The sequence below is a fragment of the Schistocerca americana genome, chromosome 2 (assembly GCF_021461395.2).
Source record: "Schistocerca americana isolate TAMUIC-IGC-003095 chromosome 2, iqSchAmer2.1, whole genome shotgun sequence".
NCBI lineage: Eukaryota > Metazoa > Arthropoda > Insecta > Orthoptera > Acrididae > Schistocerca > Schistocerca americana.
In genome coordinates, this window is record NC_060120.1 from 397547359 (window position 1) to 397561831 (window position 14473).

General features: G+C 39.1%; 1 protein-coding gene across 1 annotated transcript in view; it reads right to left on the reverse strand.

Moving 5' to 3' along the window:
- The window catches only part of LOC124594989 (serine/threonine-protein kinase ATR), a 353179-nt gene that overhangs the window by 247191 nt on the left and 91515 nt on the right, over positions 1-14473 (reverse strand). Inside the window, exons 9-10 of the mRNA XM_047133527.1 lie at positions 10220-10380; positions 6110-6337 (exon numbers count right to left, since the gene is read on the reverse strand). Of these exons, the coding sequence (XP_046989483.1) occupies positions 6110-6337; positions 10220-10380 (389 nt within the window). The remainder of the gene's footprint in view (positions 1-6109; positions 6338-10219; positions 10381-14473) is intronic.

Genomic DNA, 14473 nt, shown 5'->3' on the forward strand with positions numbered 1-14473 from the left:
ATTTTTGGAGCTGAAGCTACCCCATATGGCAACCAGTTACAGTGGTGCATCCCAAAAAGAGTAGTTTGTACTCAAATCCATTGAGACTCAGTTCCAACGGCAACTGGAAGCAAAAATCTTGGAGATCAATTTTGGAAATATACTGACCACAGGCCAACTTAGCTGACAACTCTTTGGGACACAGTATGGGATAAACTTCTATTCCATTACGTACATTGATCATGTGCTTAAAATCACCACAAAGTGTAACATTGCCACTGGTATTCTGTATAATGATTATGACGTGGTCCTCTGGCTTGACGAAACTGGTGACATTACTTTGTGATTTTGACATCTGGCTCGACAGAACTAACAAACCACAGATAGTTTCAATGTAATGTGGGCCTCAAAACTGATGGCCCTACCCACATCCTTACCAAAAAGCTGATCGAACAACAGCAGCAGTGCTCCCAAGTTCTCAAACTGCATCTTAAAGACCAGGTTAATCCTACTGACTACTTCAAATCCAAAAATTGAATACACTAGCCTGAAAATATTTTCTGGCAACTATGAATTTACAAATATAAGCAAGAGTTGGGATTCCACATTTTTGTATTTGACCACAACTGGTAGTTTTCTCTGCAAGAGAATCTGCTGCCCACTATAAGGTACTATTCGGCACTGAGAAAGCTGTAAGGCGGGAGGGAGGGAGAGGGGGGGCACCCCAGACGATGATAAGAATACAAATTAATTAGACTAAACAAGGCCTTAGTCCACACCCGACTACCTCCAAGTCTACCACAATATGTTGTGGCTGTTGGCCTGCCGACATACCTGAGGACTCAAGTGCGCTGCCCAGTAACACAGCTCGCCGACATTTTTCACAAACAACTACGAAGTGTCCTGACGAACTGCAAGCGTGACCAGCTGCAAAGAAATAGCTGATACAGCTCTCATCACATAATGAACAGAAATCTGAGCAAGAATGGTTCAATTGCAGGGGCAAGTCCAGCACAATGGAAGTACAATGCTCTGCGCCTGCTGTGAATTCAGTGAAAGAAACATGCAGCACACACCGAGAGTGGTCCAGTACAGCCCCTACCTTTGTAGCATACCTGTGTTGGAATGCCAGTGTACCCATTCTGTTGTTATGCCCATCTGGTCACCTCATAACATAGAATATGTCCAGAGGGCATATACTGGCAACACACAACATCCTGTTGCAGAGCATGCTGTACAACTTGACAATTTGTCACTTCAGTGCCTGATTCACTTGTGCCATCTGGATTCTTCCCCTCAGAGCTCGGCAGGTGGGAATTGGACTTACAAACAGTCACGTCCTTGGTTCTCATCACCCATCTGGCCTTAATTTACATTAATTTCTTCCGTCTCAGCATTTCTTCTCAATAACTATTCCTTTCTTCAAGCACTTTTAGTTTCCCATATCTTTCATTTTCTGACCTGTCTATTTTTCCCCACCCTCCACATACAGAGCTTTCCACACTTATTAACTTATCGTCGCTAGGTAATGAAAACCTCATAACTCCATCTGACAATGAAATCCACATAACTCCATTACCAAATGTAGACAATTATGCCACATAGCCTGTTGAAACCTACCTTCTTTGAGTTGTACGCTGTCGCCATCTAGCGGCAATAATGAAAAACACACATCTCCAACAATATGTAGTTTGTGCTGTAAACCTCGCATCTCCGGTAATCGTCATTGTTAGTGTGCAGGGCGAACATATGCTCCGAGATTAAAACGGGTTTTGATGTGATACTAACCTATTTGAATGACAGACCCAACACTGCTTTATTGCTACAGGTACGTGTTAGTATTTCTAGGTATTTATGTATTGAATTTTAATATACAGAATTAATAATGACCTCGTTAAATACAATGTTAATTTACGAGTTTTTCATCACGCGTAAAGCAGACTGCACTCGATACATATGAGGTTTTAATTTTAGAACTTAACAGAATCCTATACATTCTACAGTAACTTCTTTGTTTTCAGCTATGGGTAAAAAGAGTAAATTCACTCTTCACTTTATGAAACAAGCCGACAATGGGTCATATCGTATAAAATCACCGGAAGAAGATTCTAGTCAGGTTCCTCCTTGTCCTAAACCAAAAGAAAGAGTAGACCTACAAAATGAAGGTAAGCCGTAGTTTATAGTGTGGTAACTTCAAGTAAAATCCTTGTTTGAAAGTTGAGGTGATTAAATTATTTAAATATTTATATAAATATTATTGATGACATTATTGTTTACACTACAGATAATGCGGAAAAAGAAGCCACTACATAGGCGAATTCCACTTCTGAGTTTGAAAGTCTTTTCGAAAACAGCAGCGAGGATGATATCTCCAGTGGCAGTAGCGATGTGTATGATCCAGGTAAAAACAAAAATGACCATAGCAGTAACAACAGCACGGAAGACGACGATGACGAAGTTGATGTGGGAGTAAAAAGTACTAAGCAGCGCCACGAAAGGAAAAGAAATCAATCACTTCAAAGTTTGCAGAAAGAAAAACGTATGAGAGGACAGGATTATTTAGGAATGCAAAAAGATGAGTTTGGCAAAAAGAGACCAACAATGAGCAGGAGAAGGAGGGAAATGAAACCACGATGTACTTGTAAACATTCTTCCTTAAATCGGAACAGGGATTGCAAGGATATTACAGAAGAGCAGAGACAGGTAATTTTTCATCATTTCTGGCAGGATATGTCTTGGGGTGAAAGAAAATTTTTTGTTAGAAGCCATGTCTATTACGTTCCAGTTAAAAGACACAGAAATAATTCAGAATCTAATAAATCTCACCATTCTAACACACTATATTACAATTTTGTAATAGAATGACAGAGAAAAACTGTCTGCAAGACTATGTTTCTGAATATTTTGTGCTTAGGCGAATGGAGTGTCAGAAAATGGCCATCTAGTGCATCAGGAAGAACACTTGCAGAAGGGCCTCAAATGCAGGAGAGACCGACGAAAGTTTCAGGTGGACGACAATCAGCATCAGATTTTTTTGCAGAGTTGCCGAAACTGGAATCGCATTACTGCCGTCGTTCTTCCACAAAACTCTACTTGGAACCTAACTGGCAGAGTAAATCAGAACTACATAGGGAATATAAGGAATTTTGCAAGAAAAGAGGACAAATCCCAGCTGCTTAGAAACAGTTCTGCAAGTTATTCGATGAAAATAATCTTAACTTATTTTCGCCTAAAAAGGACCAGTGCGATCTTTGTTGTTCTCACCAGACAGGCAATCTCTCAGACAATGAATACTCTTTGCATATGGCCCGAAAAACTGAGGCAAGGGAAGCGAAAAATAGTGATAAATTAGGACCAGCTAGAGTGTTCACTGTGGACCTTCAAGCACTTCTGCTTTCTCCCAGACTAAAAGCATCTGCACTGTGCTATAAAAGCAAACTAAAGGTCCACAACTTTACCACTTATGATTTAAAAAGTAATGATGGTTATTGTTACCTTTGACACGAGAGTGAAGGTGGACTAACAGCTTAGGAATTTGCCAGTATACTTGTGCATTTTATAGAAACGTATGTCCAAAATGATTCAGAAGCTATTTTCTATAGCGACGGATGCACGTACCAGAGTCGAAACTCAGTCATGAGTAATGCACTGGCTCATCTCGCCAATCAGAAAGGCATTACAATAGTGCAAAAATTTCTGGAGAAAGGTCACACTCAAATGGCGTGTGATTCTATGCACTCCACCATAGAAAGGAGGTTAAAAAACAGACACATTTATACTCCTGCTGGCTATGTAGAAGTTTGTACTACCGCAAGACAAAGTCATAGACTTTATGTTGTCAATTATTTGGACCACACGTTTTTCAAGTCCTATGATAAACTCTCATTGTATTTGTCTATTCGGCCAGGATCCAAAATTGGGGATCCAACAGTGACTGATATCCGGTGTCTCAAGTATGATCTCTCTGGAAAAATGGAATATAAATTGAAATTCAGCGATACATGGGAAACATTCCAAGAACGATGTCACACATATCCAGCTCATGTACAGTGCCCCCTCTCTACAGTTCACCACTAAAGATCAGTGCAGAAAAGTTAATGCATTTGCAACAACTAAAGCTGGTCCTTCCTAAGGATGTGCATTCATTTTATGACACACTGCCTCACATTTGTAATGAGAGAACATGTCCGTGCCTAAAAAAAATGCAGCCAAAAATAAACTTGTTTACAGCCACCTATGACTGTGATTGTGATAGTAGCAGCAATAGTAACAACAGTAAATGTTAATAAACTGCACAATTGTTTACAGTAATAAAAGTTTAATTAAAGCTAACAACATTGCTTCTATGTTTTTTACACATTGTCATTTATTAACATTCAGATTCCAATATTTTGATCAATGTGAAATTATTCATTTCACTTTATATCTGCAACAATGTATCCTTACAGATGTTTCGTAATACACAAATAATGCAAAGTTTAGCTAAGTATGTATTTTTTAAAACAAATTAAACATTCATTCATTTCAGTTCTTAACCGTGCACTCATTACATGCCTCTTATCTCCATTACTGCCAAAAAAAATAACTGTGAAAACCTTGTAACTCCAAAAACCGGCAGACAATTTGAAGTGCATAATAAAAAGTCTTATGTACCAATGACCGGATCCATATTGTGTAGCAGAAACCACTACATTTGACTAATCAGGTCCCCATGTGATTTCAATAATTAGTTTTTTGTTTCTCCTGTAAAATTTGACCAATTTGAGTTACGAGTTTTTCATTGCCTAGCGACATTACGATGTTTTGTCAGTAATCTCTTTCTTGCTTATTCCCCTTCCTTCCACCTTTACGTTCTACAGTTTTCAAATCTTATCTGGTACAGTCCCCAACAATTAGTCTTTCTTTCTCATCCCATCCAGTAAGTCTCCCCTGATCTGGGGTACTGGGTGCCTTTTCTGAACTCTCCCCATTTCCTAAAACTCACCAGTCCTTTACCTTCATTCCCTCTTCCTTTCCCTTCAATCCTTCTGCTAGAAGGAACCACTGGTTGTGAAAGCTTGCACTTTTACTTAACTTTTATACAAGTTTTCTCCTTCCACCACTTGGTGAGCAGTAATACCAACCATAATACTAACTTCTTACTTCAATGTAGCAGAGTTTTATCACTGTCGTCAGCCACCATCATTCAAAAATTGATTAACGTCCAGTACAGGAGATAGGATGCAGATGTTTTAAGTTATGGCTAACAACGACTTTTAACTATCAAATTAAATAAGTTGAAAGCTTTAATCAAGTGCATTTTTTTTTAACATTCTATGATACATTTCCAAGTATTTCACCTCCATTCCCAGGAGGACTGATTTACCGCTAACATACGTTGACAGTTCAGTTTGACTTTATAAGAAATTGTACTCATTTTTTAGCAGTTAAAGCTTGGTTTTCAACCAATTTTCAGCATGTGCTACAACAAATATCAAACACAGGTACCATAGAAAAGAGAGGATATACATATACAAGTAGAGGACCTAGAGAAAGCCCTTCCAGCCTGTCATTAGCAGATGCTCCACATTCTCAACAGCAGAAATACTTGTAAGAAAATATCTTCCTTACTAAGGAGATATCAGGAACGAACACATGTCTAACATATAATTGACAGTCTTACACCATTTCACTGGATGTTTTTGTCTTACAGGAACTTGTCATAATGTAACCACTTCTTCGAAGAGTATTTGACGATATCTCGCTTCACCTTTTTTTTTTTTTTTTTTTTTTTTTTTTTTTGCCCCCCCACCCCACCTGAGAAAGATCACAAAAGCAGGAGCACAATCCGTGTAAACAGAATCATTCCATCATCTGCTTGGAGAGGCACCAGGACTCCATCAGTGTCAATACAAGGATAGGGTAGAATGAGAGGATAGATGAGAAAGCCTCTGTCCGAAATACGCATGGGCGTAATCTGTGTCTGTGTAAGATTCTGACTAATAGCAGAGAATACCAAATATTTATTTCTTTTTTTATGTTTTATTGATTTATGTACTGATGCAAGACGTAACTCATAAATTATTTTTTATAGCATAAGCATTTTTTCTGTAATATAAAAGTGAAGAAGCATATTTACTAGGCCACCCACCTTTCTCCATAGAAAATAATCTCTCCAACATCCAAGTAGATGCCATGTAAGTGTTCGCCCACCTCTGCAGCACATGCTGTAATAATGTGAGCAAATTTAAGATGCACAACAGCATTTAAAGTCTGTGAATCTGTAACTAGATGTTCCTCCTCACATAAATCCTTCAGAGTTGACTCCAGACGCTTAAGCAGTGATGACCACGTTCTGCTTCCCATTGCAGCTAATATCCTGTCAAAACAACAATAAATGAAGACCCAGAATTCAACTTCTGCATCAGCTGGAATAACTAAATAAATCATGAATAATGCAAGTTCTTTCTATTATGCAAAAAGATATTATATAATACAGAAGAAAACACATTCAACTGCATGCAATGAAACTAAAATAGAAAGTCACACACATTAACGTAGATGGCTACAGCTGGGACGGAGAGGCAGGAAGAGGATGGAATAGGAATGTGGCACTGGTAAGACAGGTCTGGTGCTAGCAGTGGAAGTTCCATGGAGCACACAATGAAGTGGCTGAGTTGATAGAGAGGGAGAGACTGCAGGTATAGCAGAGGGAGAGGAAGATTGCGGAAAGGAGAGTGCGAGTATAAAAAGAGCGAAACAGGAGGTACAGATACAGAGATGCAGGTGGGTGTGGGTCAGGGGCTAACGGTATCTGAGGCCAGGAGTTTTCTTCGACTCCAGCCCTCCTCGTCTCACCTGTTATCAATCTTTGCCAAAAGAACATAGAATACTGGGATTATAGTCATTAATGTAACTGGTCACTGTAAATTGATACACATTACATATCATAGAAAATTATTCCATCAATATCAAATATAAAGCTATGATTTTCTAATTTTTCTTTTAGCCATGACTAGTTCAGTAATTTATCTAGTGAACACTTCAGTTCTTCCACATATTGCACACAAAATTCAGATTCCACACAAACTAAACTTAATTTTAAGTTTTCCTTTATCAAAACACACGAGTTTTATTTCACTTATCCTCAAACCTTTACTAGCAAGAATCTTCACCTTACTCTCTAATGATGCTAAGTAGGCACCAAAATTATTTTTCAGGGTAAATTTACAACTGGCATTTCATTTCACACCAGAATTCATCTTAGTTCTAAGTGTCTCTCTCTCTCTCTCTCTCTCTCCCTCCTCTCTCTCTCTCTCTCTCTCTCTCTCTCTCTCTCTCTCTTTCTCTCTCTCTCTCTCTCTCTCTCTCTTGAAAGCAAGCCTATCATCTAAACTTTGAGTTCTGCCCTTTAACACATCCAGTTCACCTTTCAACTGTGGAACTGCCTAATGCTTACAGTTATTACATCTTCCACAATTCAGATCCTTTTATTCAGCTCACGTTCTTCCTTAAATCTCCATTCTGCCCTCTCCTCTGACTGCTCCATACCGCCATTTAATGGTGCATCCAGTTGGTTCAACGGTTCTGCTTTTTCATCTCAACCGCTTCTTCACTGACAGTAACCATTTTTCAATTTATACCTGACATTTCTTCCCTGAACCACTTGATCCTTTCAGATCCAGCAGACATTTAAAACATTCTACAATAATATTTCGCGGTCATTTACTACAGGCAGTGAGTGTGGAGCTGTAAGGCTGGGAGAAGCCTCTGCCACCCAGCGGAGCTGCCACTGGTTCATGAATACAATTGAATACAGCAGATAGTGGAGGCTGCTGATCATTTATGAGTGGTTGCTATGGTTCATAGGTGTGGGGAAAGACGAAAACAGTGTCAAAACTGCAAGGGAGTAACATAAAGAAGAAGGAGACATGTGAGATAATGGAAGGCTGGAGAAGCGGAGGTAGGTGGCTCTCAAGCAGCAGCAACTTGACAATTACATTTTCAGAGTTTACTGCATTTATCAACTCAAGATACATGTCATGCACACACAAATATTAAGACTGAGGAATCTCAGTTTGAAAATATCAAATCTAATTTAAGGCATTTTTCATAAACCCAGACGTTACACAGCATATTCCGTAATGTCTGTTATTCACAATCTTTCCGCGTGAACCTACAGTACGCAGGACTTTTTTCGGGTAGACTGAAGTGTGATTGAACTGACCTGTTGACAATAACTTGTTTGTCACAGTTCATAACAGATTTTCATCCCACTGAGATGGCTGTGAACAACATAAAATGAGGTTACATTGGAAATAAGTATAACTAGTGTTCCAAGTGCAACAAGTGTCACAGGCAAAAAACAATATGAGAAGAGGAAGCTTTCTCTAAAACTTTCTAAAACTGTCCAGCAGATCATCTCTCTAGCACACAAGAAGGAATGGGTACATCTGAAATAAAATTCAAGTAATGCATACAAAGAACTGTTGTTACTTTCATTAATGCAATATTTTCCGAGATTAAGAATATTCTTCACATGCTTACAAACTGTTGCTCATAATCAAAACACTATAGGAAGTAGATTTCTAGAATGCAAAAAATAAAAGTATCATGATGCTTTTATTGTCGAAACCTGTTGCAGGTGCTAAGTACAAATACACTACTGGCCATTAAAATTGCTACACCAAGAAAAAATGCAGATGATAAACGGGTATTCATTGGACAAATATACTATACTAGAACTGACATGTGAGTACATTTTCACGCAATTTCGGTGCATAGATCCTGAGAAATCAGTACCCAGAACAACCACCTATGGCTGTAATTAACGGCCGTGATACGCCTGGGCATTGAGTCAAATAGAGCTTGGATGGCGTGTACAGGTACAGCTGCCCATGCAGCTTCAACACGATACCACAGTTCATCAAGAGTAGTGAATGGCATATTGTGACGAGCCAGTTGCTTTGCCACCACTGACCAGACGTTTTCAATTGGTGAGATATCTGGAGAATGTGCTGGTCAGGGCAGCAGTCGAACATTTTCTGTATCCAGAAAGGCCCGTACAGGACCTGCAACACGCAGTGGTGCATTATCATGCTGAAATGTAGGGTTTTGCAGGGATTGAATGAAGGGTAGAGCCACTGTTCAAAGTGCCGTCAATGCGAACAAGAGCTGACCAAGACGTGTAACCAATGGCACCCCATACCATTATGCCGGGTGATACGCCAGTATGGCGATGATGAATCCACGCTTCCAATTTGCGTTCACCGCGATGTCGCCAAACACGGATGCAACCATCATGATGCTGTAAACAGAACCTGGATTCATCCAAAAAATGATGTTTTTCCATTTGTGCACCCAGGTTCATCGTTGAGTACACCATTGCAGGCGCTCCTGTCTGCGACGCAGTGTCAAGGGTAACCACAGCCATGATCTCCGTGCTGATAGTCCATGCTGCTGCAAACGTCATCGAACTGTTTGTGCAGGTGGTTGTTGTCTTGCAAACATCCCCATATGTTGACTCAGGGATCGAGATGTGGCTGCACAATCTGTTACAGCCATGCGGATAAGATGCCTGTCATCTCTACTGCTGATGATACGAGGCCGTTGGGATCCAGAACAGCATTCCATATTACCCTCCTAAACCCACCGATTCCATATTCTGCTAACAGTCACTGGATCTCAACCAATTCAAGCAGCAATGTTGCGATACGGTAAGCCGCAATCCTGATAGGCTACCATCCGAACTTTATCAAAGTCGGAAATGTGATGGTACATATTTCTCCTCCTTACACGAGGCATCACAACAACGTTTCACCAGGCAACGCCGGTCAACTGCTGTTTGTGTATGAGAAATTGGTTGGAAACTTTCCTCATGTCAGCACGTTGTAGGTGTCGCCACCGGCGCCAACCTTGTGTGAATGCTCTGAAAAGCTAATCATTTGCATATCACAGCATCTTCTTTCTGTCGGTTAAATTTCGCGTCTGTAGCACGTCATCTCCGTGGTGTAGCAATTGCAACGGCCAGTAGTGTAGTACTACACATTTCAAATCTCATTTTAATATCAAAGTCTCACTCAAAGATTCATACAACCATGGAATTGTCATGACTTTAGCACTCACATTAGTTACCACTGCAGAATATTATTCTAAAATAGCTGCACGGAGAGAATGCTGAAGGTTCACCGAAGATTATTAAAACTTACAATGGGGCTCTAAATATAAAGCATACTAATGAACACAAACATAGCTGATTCACCTTGGTTTCTGTAGAGACTCATTCCGGAGTAATTTTTTTTGCATTTCAAAATGTCCTAGTACACTTTTGCGGCTTTCATCCAAATATATAGTGTTATTCTGGTAGTCAGGCATCTCTGCCAATTCTTTAACAATGCAGCATACAATAATAGCCCTCCCATACTGAAAAATAGAAAAAAACTAATTTTTAAGTACTGTCATAGAATGTTGCTCCAGAACGAAAATAGAAGAATATTAGAAAATATTAGAAACACATGGTGATTTCCAGAATGATATTTTCGCTCTGCAATGGAGTGTGTGCTGATATAAGACTTTCTGGCAGATTAGAACTGTATGCCAGACCAAGATTTGAACTCTGGACCTTTGCCTTCCATGGGCATGTGCTCCAGCAAATGAGCTACCCAAAGCACGACTCACAACTTGTCCTCACTGTTTTACTTCTGCCAGTACCTCGTCTCCTACCACCCCAAACCCTGCAGAACTAGCACTCCTGGAAGACAGGAGTACTAGTCCCGCTTGTTTCACATGAGAACTCCTGTGAAGTTAGGACGGTAGGAGACAAGGTACTGGCAGAAGTAAAACAGTGAGGCCATGTCGTGAGTTGTGCTTTGGGTAGCTCGTTTGCTGGAGCACATGCCAATGGAAGGCGAAGGTCCTAAGTTCAAGTCTCCATCCAGCACACAGTTTTAATCTGCAAAGAAGGAAGTTTCACATGATGGTTGGTGTGTGTGTGTGTGTGTGTGTGTGTGTGTGTGTGTGTGTGTGTGTGTCTCTTTAGTAAATCTCCCAAAGACAAATTTCAACACAGTGATTATACATCATTTTATATAATAAGTACAGTTAAAGGCTTTGTGCCTTTAAATCAAAATATTCCAGTCTTTAATCCAGACATTTTTATCTCACAACTCTCAAGCTTTTTTAAGAATTAAGATCATGCTTGTAAATAAATCGCTTTAAAATTGGCTACAGTTATAAAAAAGTAGATTTGAAAAACAACCTATTTATACGATTGGACTCAATAACTGCTTCTACACTTTTACCACCTTGTACCAGTTCTGTAAATTATAATTAAATAATATTTGATTAAGCTGGCCCATAATGAAAAGAACATGTGATGAAAAGAAAAATAATATTTAACTTAAAATCACAAGTACGTATTAAGAACCAAATTGCATGAGACAAATAAAACATAGTCTGTGCTTCGTTGTGACACTAAACACAACACAATTACAGAAAATAAACAATGAATTAATTAAAAATAAATATTTATAAAATAATTATAATTTGTTTGAATCTGCTCTCCTTAATAGAGTGTATTCAGAGTTATTTGTAGTGTGCTATTCCCATCTGAGAGAGGAGGAGGACAGATAAACAGACACAAAAAAGGTATTGCAAAAAATACAAACTGTCAGTATGATTAAGTGCACTTTTGGGGCATGCTAAATCAAAAGCAGGTTGCCCTCTTTGAGGCCTGTTATCTCAGATGTAATATCTGCAAGGGGAGGGGAAGGATAGCAGTTTACAGAAGGGGGGAGAGAGAGGAGTACTGACTGGTGCAGTGTGCTGGGACTAGAATTCCAAGAAGTGCTGGATGTAATATATGCCAAACCACTCACAACCGGTAGGTTGATTTTAATGCCCTTGCCATCCTCAGACTTTTAAACTGGCTCACCCAGCCACTTATAAGACCTACAATTTAATGTGGACTCTAAACTTTACTGCAATTTGGAGTTTTACACACATGAAAATCATTATCAGATTTAAAAGAGGCAGTAAGTAACTGGAAAAAAAATCCTTGGACAGGCTGAGCATTGAGCTCACCAATACTACAAGTTTGGCTTTGACACGTGATGATGTACTGCTGGCCACCCTAAGTGGAAGATGTGTCTCAATATGCTCCCTAACTTTCATGGTTTTGAGTGATCACTACAGTGGTCATATGTGGCATACTAGTGTAAAGCTGTCACTGAACCACCTACGTGCCAAATTCATGCATTCTCCACTTTGCACTTTTATACACAACAATTAGTTTCATTTGTGCTTGTGGTGTTCAGATTAACACCAACATATCTGTAGACAACCTTGTGAAACGTCACAGGAAGCTGTAATTCTCAAGACTCGTACCTCTCCAACTCCTAAAATCATTCTGTGGGGAGATACTAGATACAAAAATAAGACTGTTTTGGAACTGCTGAAAAGGGGCTGAATGCACATCAGTATGTCACGAGAATAGTAAATCCTCTTGTGATACCCTTCATGACTGTGGTACCAAATGGAATATTCTAGCAGAATAATGAAAGGCACTAAACTGCACTTCACACCACAAATGTCTTGAAAGTACAGATTCTTGACTGCTCTGACCAGTCCCCTGATTTGTTACCCATAGAGTAACTCTGGGATGCAATGGAAAGATGTAGACCTTCATAAGAACCTCCTGCCAGCAATCTTTGTGAATTGGTACAGCATGTTTGAGGCATGATAAGAACTTCCTCAAGATGACATCCTGAAGCAGTTTTCTTAAATGACACAACGAATACAAGAATGTATTCATGACCATGGAGGTCACACCTCATACTGTTTTCATCAATGGACATCAGTTCTGAATGGAATCATTTAATGGCCATTGTCTGATGAATATTTCCACTATTTTTGATAATTACCGAGCTGGTTCTTCATCGTGTAAGGCTTTAAATTTTTTTCAGTATACTACTGATAATGACCATACATTGTACTCTCCTTTGATCACTTCTTAAATTACTATTTAGCTTTTTTCCATATCTCTACTGCTTTGAGAATGATAATTATTATGAGCATTTATAGTTGGACTTCACTGTTTTTTGCTTTGAGAATAATTATTATGTATCTCTTTAACTGGACTTACATATATACCTAAAATGTTTATCACTGCTTTCATTGCATGCTGAGAAGTAATGAATTCTTCAACAACATGAATGTTGTAATCATAGTTGGTTGGTATCACCCAGTCAGCCAACACTAATGAGTCATAATAGCAATCAGTCATTATAGTAATCACTGTGGAACGCACATATCACAAAGGAAATAGAAGTATGCCATGACAGTTCATTGCTATAATCAAGCAACCTAGGAAGGAAATGCACTGGGTAATATGACAAACACTACCCTGAAAACAGCTTCTCAAATAGTTTTAGGACTCACTGAAGATTTGCTCAGCAAAGAGTTTACTGTATTTATCTCAATAACTGATACAATTGCCCAGATTGGTAAACAAACTAACATGTACATTTACCAATGTTGGCACAGTGCAGCACGACTGAAAGAAGTTCCCAGACTTTATGGAAAATGAAATACAGAAGACAGGAGAAAACATAACTGCATACAGAAACAAGAAGATGTCATAAAATGGAACAAGATAGATATGATAATAGTCAGCACCATGGAAATGTGCTTGTAAAAGTAAATGCAAAGAATATGTAGTGCAAAAGTTGTATAGTCACAAATTACAACAAGAACATGGAACCCCTGGACAGGAGTGATTTCAAACTGCAATTCGGTAAATAGTTGGCTGTATTAATGCAGAGTCTCGCGGCGATAACATTTAATAAAATGTTCTCGGGTTTCCAACCGCGTCAACTGGTTAAAACTACACGAGCTTTCGGCCAAGCTCGTGTAGTTTTAACCAATTGACGCGGCTGGAAAGCCGAGAACATTTTATTCAGTTGGCTGTATTCTCTCCACTATATGGGTAGTCAGTTGGATACCCTCCTCTAACACCAAAAACAACTTGTCTTATAGCACAGGCATTACTTGGGCTTCTTACCAAGGTAAGAAGCACAAAACAAAGACCAACAGATGTATGTACAAAAGGAGGAGGCATCTTACTCATGTGCATAATGTGAAATTTCTTCAGGTGCAAAGAAAGCGATTTTTCATTTTGTGAAAATATAACATACTTTAATTTTCAATACATCACAGTCAACTGTAAGCCATTTTAATTTTCACCCATAAATTAAAAATCCACAATAAATGTGGCACACTTTGTGTGAGGTGGCAGTTAGCACAGCAGTTAGCACACTGAGGTTGAAAGATGATGAGGTTAAAGTGAGCAAGGCATGTAGTGCAACTGTGCCAGCCTATGCTAGGGGAAACTACCCACAAGAAAGAGACGTAGGCATAAAATACTGACTTAAGGGGTTAGTAAGAAAGAAATATGACCCCTTGACTTTTGTTCTCATCCTTTACAGAGATGTCACTGCATTCAGTAACAAATAAATTC